The sequence below is a fragment of the Coloeus monedula genome, assembly GCF_965178545.1.
Source record: "Coloeus monedula genome assembly, chromosome: 1".
NCBI classification, from domain to species: Eukaryota; Metazoa; Chordata; class Aves; order Passeriformes; family Corvidae; genus Coloeus; species Coloeus monedula.
This window is the reverse complement of record NC_138781.1, coordinates 5,412,708-5,424,917: the sequence shown is the minus strand read 5'-3', so window position 1 is coordinate 5,424,917 and position 12,210 is coordinate 5,412,708. Positions and strand designations below refer to the sequence as shown.

The window sequence follows — 12,210 nt, the reverse complement described above, 5'->3', positions numbered from 1 at the left end:
CTTTAAAGGGAAGTGTGATCTTTGATGGTGCATTTCTCCCTGCTTCAGGATAAGCAATCTTGGCAGAGTGAGAGGGAGATTTTCAACACTCCTGGCATGAAGCATGAAAACCTTTTGCAATTTATCGCAGCAGAGAAAAGGGGGACAAACCTGGAGACAGAGCTCTGGCTGATCACAGCTTTCCATGACAAGGTAATGTATCATTGCATGTACATTTTGGGAAGGCAGAGAGGGAGCTGGTTGTGATAGAGCAGGATTATAATCCCTGTAATCTATCCAGTCCGTTCCTGGTGGGCCATGGCTCTGTGGCAGCAAAGTGCTCCTGCTCCCCTGCTTCAAAGGCCCTTCCTTTAGCTTTCAAGGCTTTCCTACACAAACAAGGATTAATAAAGGTGGGACTTGGGAAAAAGGCACAAAAGGCCACAGCTCATGTCTATGGTGGTCAACATCTCTTGATGTGCGTAGATGAGCATCACAGGAGGCAGATTTCGCAGACCCAACTTGCCCCTTGCAGATGGGCTCCATGTCTGCTTTTGGGGCCTGGGGCACATCTCCTGTTCCATGGATTGCTTTAGTTACAAAGCATGACTAACTCTGAAAACAAATGGGCAAATCTGGGGTTGAGCCAGCAGTGTCATCCCCCTGTTAAATCCAAGGTCTGCTGAGTCAATCATTGCCACAACCAGCTGATACCATGCATTATCTTCTTGCATGGAAGGCTTTCCCCTTGCTTAGGTTAGATGAATTGCTCTGGTTAAAGATGATTTTTCCCTTCCTTACCTCCCTCCCCTTCCCTGGCAGATAAGTAGACATCAGGAGGTCTGTGCTGTCAAGGGCTAAAAACTCATGGATGCTTCTGATTTTTATTTCTTCTTTTTACTTTCACTAGAGATTTTTTCCCCCCTGTTAAATCAAGGCTCAGATTTCTCAAGCACTCTCTAAACCATTCTCCAAACTGATGAGTTGGCACATCTATCACGTATAGGGGTCTATGACTAAGAACTGACAGTGTCCTGTTCTGCAGGGTTCTCTGACGGATTACCTGAAAGGCAACATTATCAGCTGGAATGAGCTCTGCCATGTTGCAGAAACAATGGCCCGTGGCTTGTCCTACCTTCATGAAGATGTCCCCTGGTGCAAAGGTGAAGGACACAAACCTGCCATAGCACACAGGTGAAGCCTCTTTTGTTGACCCCCTCTTTGAAATGAGGCTGTTGAATGGAGGAGGTTGTGCTTTTAGGAAGTAAAGGCCTTTTAACCCAGCAAATCCCGTGCTAAGACAAGAATTTTTTTCAACCACGTATAAAATGGTGAAGGGAAAGTGTCTTGCCTGTGGAATAGCACAGTTGGTAGTGGTTGATGGCAAATGTCTGAAGGGTAGAGGCTTCTCTCTTCCATCAGCTCTTCCCTCGTGGTGGGAAGGGAATACTGGTCACTGCAGAACTGCTCTTTGAAAGGACTTTGCTTGATAATACCAACACATTATAATCCATGTATTTCTATGGCCATACCAGGAGCTGGATCCTGTTTTTCCATCTTTTAGACTGATAACTCCACTGCGTGTCTTCCCACAGAGCTTTTGATCTGTAAAAAACGTTAAAAAAAAGGTAAAAAGTGGAGAAACTGTGGAAATGCAGAAAATGGCTGTTAGTTATTTTTCCCTGTAGTTTTTTAAGGCCCAAATCATGCCAGGGTGCTTATGAGAGACACCACAGCAGACACCATCCTACCTCTGAGACCTAGCACACGTTTCAAACCACATGGGTGGCAGCACAGTGAGGACAGCAGGAAAGCAGTGGGTTAAACCATCCTCATGATTTAGCCCTTCTCTAAAGTCCCACACTGCTTGCCCTAGACTAAAGCATCTCTTCTGAGTGGTTTGCTCGTGGTAGGGCAGGATGGAGGAGATTTCCAGAAGGGATTTACAGGCTGTAATCCATGGCCATACTCCCGCGCCACCCACCGCATTTCATCCAGGAGGAACTTAAACCCCACGTCCAGCTGCAGCAATTTGTACCCTCTCTGGCAGGCCTGGCTTCATGTATGGCAAGATAATCCCTGTTTTTGCAAGGGTATCCCTGCCCCCAAAACACCCCACCTCCCCAAACCTGAAAGTTTTGAAGAGCTGGGGGCTGTTGAAAGAACCTGCAGCTGCCTTTGTGCTGCTCCTGGAGCTGACCCCTGTGTCCCTGACATTTGTCCCTGTAGAATAAAGGCAGTGGTTTATAGATGAAAATTCCTGAGGGTGGGGAACAGAGGCAGGCTATAGAAAGGCTTTAAAGCAACAGATCGTGCTCATTAGTGTCTCTGTCCATTTAGCAAGTGATAAAAGCTGGAGAATGCAGCATTTGTGTGAATTTAGCACATACCTAGTGGAGGAGGGATTTCAGGGCACAAGGGATTTTCCTCGGATTACCCCACTCCTTTTAATTTTATTTTTGAAAGAGAACACTAAATGCATTTTAAATCTGGGGAGGGGGGCGTGGGGTGTTTTTGAACGGCTTCCCACAGTGCACATGGATGGAGATGCTGGGGCTGCCAGGTGGAACTCCCCAGTCACTGCTGGGCAGGGGTTCAGCCAACTCCTCTCTGGCCCCCGGCACTACAAGGAGGATTACGGTTATGGAATCACTTGTTGGTGCAAAAGTGCCCCCACGTGGAAGCTGAAAATAAAATCTCTGGTGTCTCAATTGAATTAACTCACCCGTTACTCATAGTCTGTTTGCTCTGTATTCCCTAGTTTGAAGTGCTAGATAGAACAAAAACATTTCTTCTTTTCATGCCACTTTTCTTTGTCAGTGACCATTTTAGGATGGTGCTTATGACGTTATGGGAATTCTCCTTGGCATGGCTTAGATTAATTAGGTCCTTCTCCCTGGCTTGGATACGTTTGCATTGCAACTTGGACTTGCCAGTTCAAGGTGGTTTGTGGAAGGAAGGAAGGAAGCAAAGTGTGAAAAAAATGGGGGAATGTATGGAAATAGGGGGAAAAAAATGGAATTGCAAAGGGAAATCCCTGCATTGTGTATCAAGATGTAGGAGTTAACTGTTGCATGCCCAAAGGGCACTGCAGGAGAGCAACAGCAGCACGTGCCCCTTCAGTAATGCTGGATTACATCATTTCACCTTGGAACCACATCATCCAGGCAGATTGTCTGATAATTTCTGTGTGGTCCTCATCCAGCCACTGCTTTGCAAAAATCTCTTGCACAATCTGTACCACCCTGAGGGCATAATCCCCTAATCCTGAGCGAGCAAAGGCGTTTATCCATGTCGTTAGATGATGGCTGTTTCCTAAGCCTGTGGGGAAACTGCTGTAGCATGGGAGCAGGCAGTCTCTGAGATGACAGGTAGTGGTAAATGCAATTTTTCTGTGTAGTGGAGGGGTACCAATGTCTGGGAGGCTCTGCAAAGATATACTGTGGTCCTAGAGGTGATGGAGGCTGGTTTCTGCTGGGGTTCACTGGCTGCAGGATGCCCTCCAACTTCACACCCACTTACCCCATCTTAATCCTCAAGCCAGAAATGCCCATCATGCTGTGCTTAGCTTAGAAAGGATAAATCCTCTCTTATGATATTTTAAGCTCAGAATCAGGGGCTGGGTGGCACAGGATGATTTTTGTTTGCAGTGCTTTGGGCTGATATTCTGGCATCCGAGGCTGCAGAGAGCAGCCCCTTCTCTATGGTCCAGCAGTTTCTCTCTTCACAAAGAATTTTGACAGGTCTCTCTAGTGCAGAACAATCGTATCTGCCCTCATTAATTATTTTGTGCAGGCCTGCAATGTCCTGCAATCAGCAGGGTCACTGAGAGAATTGATGATAGGGAAATTATAATGCTGAGCATACAGGACAATTGCCATCTGCTGTCTAAGGTCTGTAATTTAATTAGATTGCCAAACATTCCTTTTCAGATGAAAATGCAGGAAGCCCAGGGAACAGGGCTTGACTGGTTAGGCATCTTAGTGTGATCTTCCTCCAACCCCCACCCTTCCCACCCCCTGCAGATTTACCTGAGCTGCCCTGAAATGATCCCTCTGCAGCACAGGCCTGACACAAATATCCCCTTCAAGCACAGACCCACCATCTCTGCTGCAGATTCTTACAACTGCCTGTGAGCTGCCTGCTCGATCCTGACAGCATGTCTGAGTGTGGCCTCAGCCCCTTCCCTGCTTGCTTTCCAACCCTCCGAATTCTCCAGGGAAGATCAATCCAGCAATTACAACAGAAGGCTAATAGATGACTATGGCAAAAGTCTGTTGAAGCATGTAATCAGGCTGGAGAGAGTCTCACCAGAATCTGCTGATTTCCAAAAAGACCTAATTCTGTAGATAGGAGCAAACATCCTTACTAGGATAAAGAGTAATCTACTCCCTTAACCTGCCTTGGCTTTGTTTTGGGAATGAGAAGGGCTCAGATGTGGGGGTCCAGAGCTGGTACTTGGAGCAAGAAATGGCACCTTATATACAGCTTGTTCTCATCAAAAGAGCTCCTTCAGATCAGATTTATTTTATTTTATTAATTGTATTAATTTATTTTATTAATTGTATTAATTCACTGTAGAGTTTGGCTGACTCTGTGCTGGTGAGCTCAGGGCTGCTTGGTTGTGTTTTAGGGACAAGGGCAGTGAGGAGAAGCCAAGTTTGTCAGCACTGGCCAAGTTGGGAAGCTGGGGAAGAAAGGAAGAAAGGAGCTGATTTACTGGGAGCTGCTAAGCCTATAGACATACAATGTACTGCCATGTGACTTAGACACATGACATGATAAACCCTTACTTCTTGGCTTGTCCATAGGGACTTCAAGAGTAAAAATGTCTTGCTGAAGAACGACTTGACAGCTGTGCTAGCTGATTTTGGACTGGCTGTACGGTTTGAACCTGGAAAACCTCCAGGGGACACTCACGGACAGGTAATCATTACCTTCAACTTTTTAAAAAGTTGGCCTTGCCCTAGCTCCTCTGGAGTGGGGGCTAATTTGTCTAGATGCATTTAATTCTCATGGGAAAATAGATTTTTTCCATAAAAACTTGTGCTCAGACGTAAATTCTGGGAGCTGCTTTAATCTGTGTGAGTGGGGAGGATGCTCAAATGCTTCTGACTCGTGTGCAGGTGAGGTCCCCCCAGCCCTGGGGTCAGGTGGCTTCCTCCTTCAGACACAGGGCTCATTGACTCTTTATTGTTTTGGTAATAAATATCCATAGAATCATAGAATCACAGAATACCGTGTTGGGAAGGACCTCAAGGATCATCTGGTTCAACATTCCTTGAGCAAAGCAAGGCAAGACAGTCCAGATGAATCTTAGAAGTGTTTAGTTTTGGAGTCCGCTGCACAGACCACTTCTCTAGGCCCTAACACAAATATTAAAGCTCCTAAATATTAATACTAATACCACAATACAAATATTAATAATCCTAAAATTATTGATTTAATTTCAAGAATTCAGCCAGGCTGGCTGCTTGGGTGACCTTTGGCACAGCTGGCTGTGCACTGTGTAAACAATATACTGCAATTTTATGGGTTCTTAATTTTGTGCCTTTGTGTTGCAGCAAGCAGCCCCTCATACTGCTCTCATGCCAGGGTACAGCAAGTCCGTCATCCCCTCCTTGTGCCTCCAGGGTTTTCTGAATTCCCATCTCCTGTGCAGCCTCCCTTTTTTACCTTTATGTCAGAAGGAATGAACACTCTTCTGGGTTAGCCTTCCCCAGCTTTCCTCATTTTTGTCATCTTTTTGTGACTTTTCCAGTATTTTGCACGTCTTTTCATATCCTGGCTTCACTCTGCCCCTACTGCCTCAGGTAACAGCAAGAACAGATGAGAATTTCCTTAAAGGAAATTATTAAGGGTGTTTCCGTTCAAAAGGTGGTTTTTCCCTTGCTGTCCTGTCTACTCTCCTACATTATGAGCTATACAAAAGATAACAATGGAGGCACTATAATGAGGACTGCATTCCCTCAAAACAAGAGGATGTCTTTTCCAAACTGTGGCAAGCTAGGGCAGGGCAGACTATTCAGGGTTCCTGCTTTACTACTCTTGTGGATGTAGGAGACTTGTTTTACCCAGGGCTGTCAAACCAACACATTTTCCTACCATTCCTACCGTTTAGGATATATCAATTTTTCTCCTTGGTTGTTTTTGGTTTGGTGGGGATATTTTTGGGGTTTTTTTTATTTGGTTGGGTTTTTTTGTTGGTGGTGGTTGGTTTTTTGTTATTGTTTTGTTTTGTTTGCATTTTTTTTGTTGTTGTTTTGGTTTTTTGGTTTTTTTGGTTGGTTGGTTGATTGGGCTTTTTGGGGGGGTTGGTGTGTTTTGTTGGTTTTTTTATATCTGTCTATCTATTTGTTTTATGGGGTTTTGGGGGGTTTTTTTGAGTGAAAGAGGACTGACCTCCCAACAATTAGGATAACCAAGTCAGACTTGACCTCGCGGTGTTCTGTGTGTCTCCACAGACAGCATTTTCTAATGCAGGGTTTACTGCTGGAGCAGCATGCAGCAGGATGCAGACCTGCAGTGTGCACTGAATGAGTATCACACACGTAGCCTTGCACTTTGGCTCTCTCCTTCATGTAGCTTATCAGGACTCGAGTGATCTTAATGAGAACCGGTGTCAGAAGAAACAGCTCCCCTTCGCTTGTTTTTCGAGCGAGGTGCACCTTCAGCAGCAGTGGCCTCCAGGCTAATGAAACCAGCTGTCACTCACCTCCAACCAGCAGAGGCTGAGGGGCCCAAATGCAGCGTAACTTGAGCTGTGTTTTTTCTCTGTAGGTGGGAACAAGGAGGTACATGGCTCCCGAAGTGTTAGAGGGAGCAATCAACTTCCAACGAGACGCCTTCCTGAGAATAGACATGTATGCAATGGGACTGGTGTTGTGGGAGCTAGTCTCCAGATGCAGAGCAGTTGATGGTAAGAATAAAGATCTTCTCTCCCCTGGGGAGGGCCCTGCTTCAATATGGTTTAGTGGTCCAAAGAATGGATCTGTCTCTGTTTAAAAAAAAAAATATATAACCAATGACATATTTTTATTAAAAGCAGCTAACCTGTTTTTCATTTGTTTTTTTTACATAAGGTCTGTAGATAGTAACCTTTTTAAGTGCCCAAGTTTCAAAGTGCTTTTTACTATGTTGGTTACCTTGCAAATTTCTGAGAATTCAGAGGGAGAAGGTGGTCCCTACAGTATGGGTGTCCTTTAGACCTGAGCCTGCTCTGTGCTGCTCTCGTGGCACTCTGCATTCCTGTCTGTGACCAGGGCATGCCTTGGGCTCCAGAGAAGAGTCACACAGCCAGCTTGGCTGTCACCTCACTTATGCAGGGCAGGGGGGTAGCCTGAATGGAAAGCACCTTAGTGAAATAGCAGGAACACGGGGCTGGAAGGATCTTCCCGGGTCAGCAAGCCCATTTCCCTGCTATCATAAGTCATTAGTTATTGACCTTTGACTTTTGCTGATCAAGCCCTCTCTCAGCAGTGGGCTAGGTTCATTGTTTCATTTACAGCTTTGGAGGATCTCACTTTCTCCTGAAGGATCCAAAATTATGAACTTCATGGTGTGTCCTTTCTCCTTTTTTTAAATACTAAAATTATACTGAAAAGTGGGGCACTTTTTCTGTCCAGTTAGGACATCTGTCCTTTAGTGACCATGTGCAGGACACGGAAGCAATCATGTCATTGTAGTAGCTCCAAGGCTGCTTCCTCCAACTTTTTTCTTCTTGTATAGATATGGGTGCTCTGAATATCAAGTTCATAAAACAACAGCACCTCACCTAGACTTGAAATATTTTTGTTAGCATTACAGTAGGACTGAAGAGCTCGATTATAATTAAAATTCCTCCCGTAAGTATGTGGTAACAGAAGGTCTCTTCTTCAAAAATGTACAGTGTAACCAGGTGAAATGCTGGAGAAGCAGGGAGCTAGGAGCACAGTAGGGTAAAACAGTGGTACACAGATCATTCATGTAGGAATTGCCCTTCTCTGTTGAGGTGCCTCAAATATCCACTTTCATTTCTCCTGTCGTGTTTGGGATTTCCTGCCAATTCAGGCATCTGAGATACCCCAGGTGACACACACAGCACCACTGAATCAGAGGGAAGGCTTCCTTTGGAATGACAGGGGGTTACACTGAGCCTCATCTGCACTTCCAGCTCAGAAGTGATGTTGTGTAAACAGCACATTTAGCTTGGAGATCACCAGTACAGCTCTTCTTAGCCTGGGTTCCTCTTGGAGGAAAAGAAAAGTCATAAGTGACCCTGTGCCATGCATTGGAGCTAGTGTTTCAGTTTGGTTTAGTGATTGCCATTGAGTAGACAAGAATAATGATAAGCTGGTTTAGTGATTTCATTCTTTAGAGTACTTAAATATCGTGTTGTTGGTGTCACAATTCATGACCAGATGAAGTGGTCAGCTCTTTTATTTTAGTCTGGAAAGACCCTCTTGAAATATCTCTGCTCTGGAAAGAGGTCACTTTTTGCTACTGAGAAACCATAAGTGATGCTTTGGAGCACTGTGAGAAGCCCATCAGTTAAGCTGGGCTGCTCTTTCTGAGAAAGCATCTATGCATTGCCAAAAGCCAAATGATGTTTCAATAAGCAGAAGTTATTGCTATCATCCAGTATCTGCACTGATACTCATAACATGTCTCATTCCCATGGCCCTGGGCAGTTCACAGCCATAACTGGTATAACTAAAGCAGTCAGAAATCATTTTACACTTTGGAGCTGGTACTTGGGACAAGTGTGTCTGGCTCCAGCGTGTCAGGGCCGACTCAAACCTATGAACAAGCCAGATCACAAAGCAAGAAATTATAAGTGTTGTATATGCTTGACCTTGCTAGTCAGTGCTAAAATGAAATTATGCTCATGCTGCAACCTTTGTCTAGGTTATTGTGTGTTGAATTGTTGTGTTAAAATGTGGGGAGGATGGGTTGATCTGCTCTTTCTATTAAAATAAATGCCGGACTACCTGGCAAACTTTCTCAAGGAAATGGCGGGATCCGGAGGTCTGGCTGAGGGTTTGGATTCGTAACTCAATGAGGTGGAAAATGCATGGCCAGACAGGCAGCAGGGACAGAAAAGACCATTGTGCAGGAGGAATGTAAATCACATTTGTCTGCAGTGACAGGTGAACGCCAGGCTTTGTTGCAGTGGGTTGAGGTTGCTCTGGAGCTGCAGCTCGCTCATGCGTGAGGAGGCCGTGGCTCTGCAGAGGCCATTTCTACCCTAACCTGATTCTCTGTGCACACCATAGGTCCAGTGGATGAATACATGCTGCCTTTTGAAGAAGAAATAGGTCAGCACCCATCCCTTGAGGACCTGCAAGAAGTGGTGGTTCACAAGAAGATGCGCCCCGTGTTCAAGGATCACTGGCTAAAACATCCCGTACGTCCCTCCTGGTTAACAGTGGAAAATATTTTCCTGTGTGATGGGTTATGCATTCCCAGTGTTAGAGTCAGCTCTGGGGAATGAGGGGTTGCTCAACACCTTTGTGCTCCCTTTTTATGTTTATCTCTTGTATTTAGAGACTAAACAAGCTGAATAATTAGCTAGTGCTGAATGTGGAGCATGTGGTGCTTTAGTAGGACTCCCTTAATATGGTGAAAGAATGGAAAATAAAGTCCTTTCATTAAGAAAAAGAAAATGATCCATACTATTGGAGACACACTCCTCACAAAGCGAGATACCATGCAAGACTTGGAGCAGTTTATGGAGGAAAAATTAATTAGATATGAAAGCAAGCAGACAATGAAGCAAAATGCAGCGTGGGTTTCCCAGAGGTAGTTAATTTCAGGCTCACGTTTTTAATAAAAGAGCTGATTTTTCTTAGATCGGGAAGGTGAGAGATGATGGTATCTCACTGGGCTACAGTAAGAAGTCAAATGCCTCTATTTTGACCAAACTGCTACAGATTTGGTTAGACTCAGGTGTACTAACTCATTTCCCATGAGTTAGGGAGAGCTGTGGACTGCAGAAAAAGATGAGTGTTCCACTTCCAGTGAGAGTTCAAATAAGAGCTGCGTTCTTCAAGCACTGATGAATTCAGTTATTTTGGGGATATCAAGAGAAGTGATTGCAAACAAAGCAAATGGTTTCATAGTAACTGGTACAGTGCTGCCAGCTCTCACAATTTTATCATGGGAATCACAATACATGTTGTCTTTTAAAGCTCTAACTGCTAAATCTTGGAATTTATTTTGATATTAAAAAAAGCACTTTTGGGGCTGGATGCAGCCCAGCCTTAGAAAGCAGATGCTTAAAAAACCCATGAAAACACATATTTTAAGTAGTTCTTAAAGCTTATGTGATGGTAATTGGCATACTGTGGAAAAAGTACTTGTAGGGTTTTTTTAGAGCATGGGCTGTGTTCAGTGGATCTTCCCACCCCCTGCCAAGGTGGTGTCCATGATGCCTTAAAGATCTAGAAATAAAACAACACATTTTCGAGACAACATTAGTACAGGAGGTGATATAAAAACTGGTCTTTAATTGGAGGCTGACAGGGGCAGATATGGAAAAATACCCACTCCACACAGGGCGAATAGTTTTATAAGTTTAGCAAATCAGCAAAATTGACAAGGATCCCCAATTAGAAACACAGGTGATGAGGTAATTCCCCCTCCTGGTTCAACCTCTTCTGGACCCTCCCATTGGTACCAGTGTACTTTGTTTATGAGAAAATGTCTTGGGAGTGTAGCTGATCCTTGGTTCCCAGGAGAAAGCAAGATAGGACAGAAGCCTTTGGAATGTGTTTAATCTTTCTGCCTATCAGGATGGGAAAAGTACTGGAGCTAGCCAGGAACTATAACTATACAACAACAGCCTACAGAGCTACGAATATATATGAAGGAAATATAAAAGCAAAAGTCATTTTGGCATCACCCAGAGCAGGTGACATTGCTGAAGGCGTTTTCTCCCCGTTGCTGTCTGCAGGGCCTGGCGCAGCTCTGCGTGACCATCGAAGAGTGCTGGGACCACGACGCGGAGGCGCGGCTCTCGGCGGGCTGCGTCGAGGAGCGCATCGCGCAGATCCGCAAATCCGTCAACGGCACTACCTCGGACTGCCTCGTCTCCATCGTGACGTCTGTCACCAACGTGGACTTGCCACCCAAAGAGTCTAGTATCTGAGTCCTGGGTCCTGGTTCACTTTTGTCTTTCCAGACCCAGCGGATTTAAAAAAAAAAACAAACAAACAAAAAAAAAAAAAACAAAGAAAAAAAAACCGACAAGAAAAAAGTTTTAAAAAAAAACATACAAAAAAAACAAAATCACAAAAATTCAACAAACCCATGAATGCAGCTGCTATTTTATCTTGACTTTTTATTATTATTGTTATTATTATTATTATTATTTTTTTGGATTGGATCAATTTTACCAGCACATTGCTCTACTGTATTAAAAAAAATGGACATTTCAGCAAGCATTCAGGTGCCGACTAATGAATGCAGAAAAGGTGCAGGTACCTCAGAACCTCAACAAACTCACTTCAGTTGTTTTTATTTTATTCAGTTTTCTGGGTTTCTCTTTATCAGTCTGTCTTCTGAGCGGAGCATCTGTGACATAAGCTTCTGTGACATACAGGAAAACCACCTACCACCTTCAAAAACGCAATGCTGCAAACTGTGGAGGAAACTTAAGACTGTTATATAAAGAATACACCTTCCTCAAAAGCATTTTTTCCCCATTTTGGTTTTGGGTTCAGTTTCTTTTTTATTTTTTTTTTTTTTATTTTTTTGGAAGTGAGCTTCAGAAAAAAACAGCAGATGTGTCTTTTACGGATCTAACGGGTGTCATTGTAACATGGAAAAAAAAAAAGTAACTGGGCAGAGAATGTTAATTCTTGATGGTAGAATTGAAGGGGCGAGCGTAGAATAGGGGTGGGGAGAGTGACGTTGGACTTGGCAGCATTCGGGGAAACATCATTTGCTATGGAGCTACTTCTCAGGTAACCATTAGAGGAGGGGAAGGACATTTCTGGGCAGAGTATTTACGGCTGCAGAGCATGGAGAAAGCGGAGTTAAAGAGGCAGTGGTTGGAAGAAAGGCACTTGTTTCTTCCTCCAGAGTCTGGGTTTGGGCGGTAAAAGAACAAAGCAGGACTATAACTTTTATTTTTCAATTCCAGGTAGTATTAGGAAAATGCTTTTAAGCAATGTCATCAGGACAGGTGGGGAAGTGTGATTTCAGAAGCACTCTGGTAAAATACTGAAAGATGGGAAAATTTGTGCATCT

At 44.2% G+C, this 12,210-nt stretch overlaps 1 protein-coding gene across 1 annotated transcript in view; it reads left to right on the top strand.

Moving 5' to 3' along the window:
* Positions 1–11,107, top strand: part of ACVR2B (activin A receptor type 2B) — a gene marked incomplete at both ends in the record, with an annotated part of 95,527 nt that extends 84,420 nt beyond the window's left edge. Inside the window, 6 exons of the mRNA XM_082299309.1 lie at positions 49–192; positions 1,025–1,173; positions 4,791–4,905; positions 6,760–6,898; positions 9,234–9,364; positions 10,913–11,107. Of these exons, the coding sequence (XP_082155435.1) occupies positions 49–192; positions 1,025–1,173; positions 4,791–4,905; positions 6,760–6,898; positions 9,234–9,364; positions 10,913–11,107 (873 nt within the window). The remainder of the gene's footprint in view (positions 1–48; positions 193–1,024; positions 1,174–4,790; positions 4,906–6,759; positions 6,899–9,233; positions 9,365–10,912) is intronic.
* Positions 11,108–12,210: the final 1,103 nt, after the last annotated feature.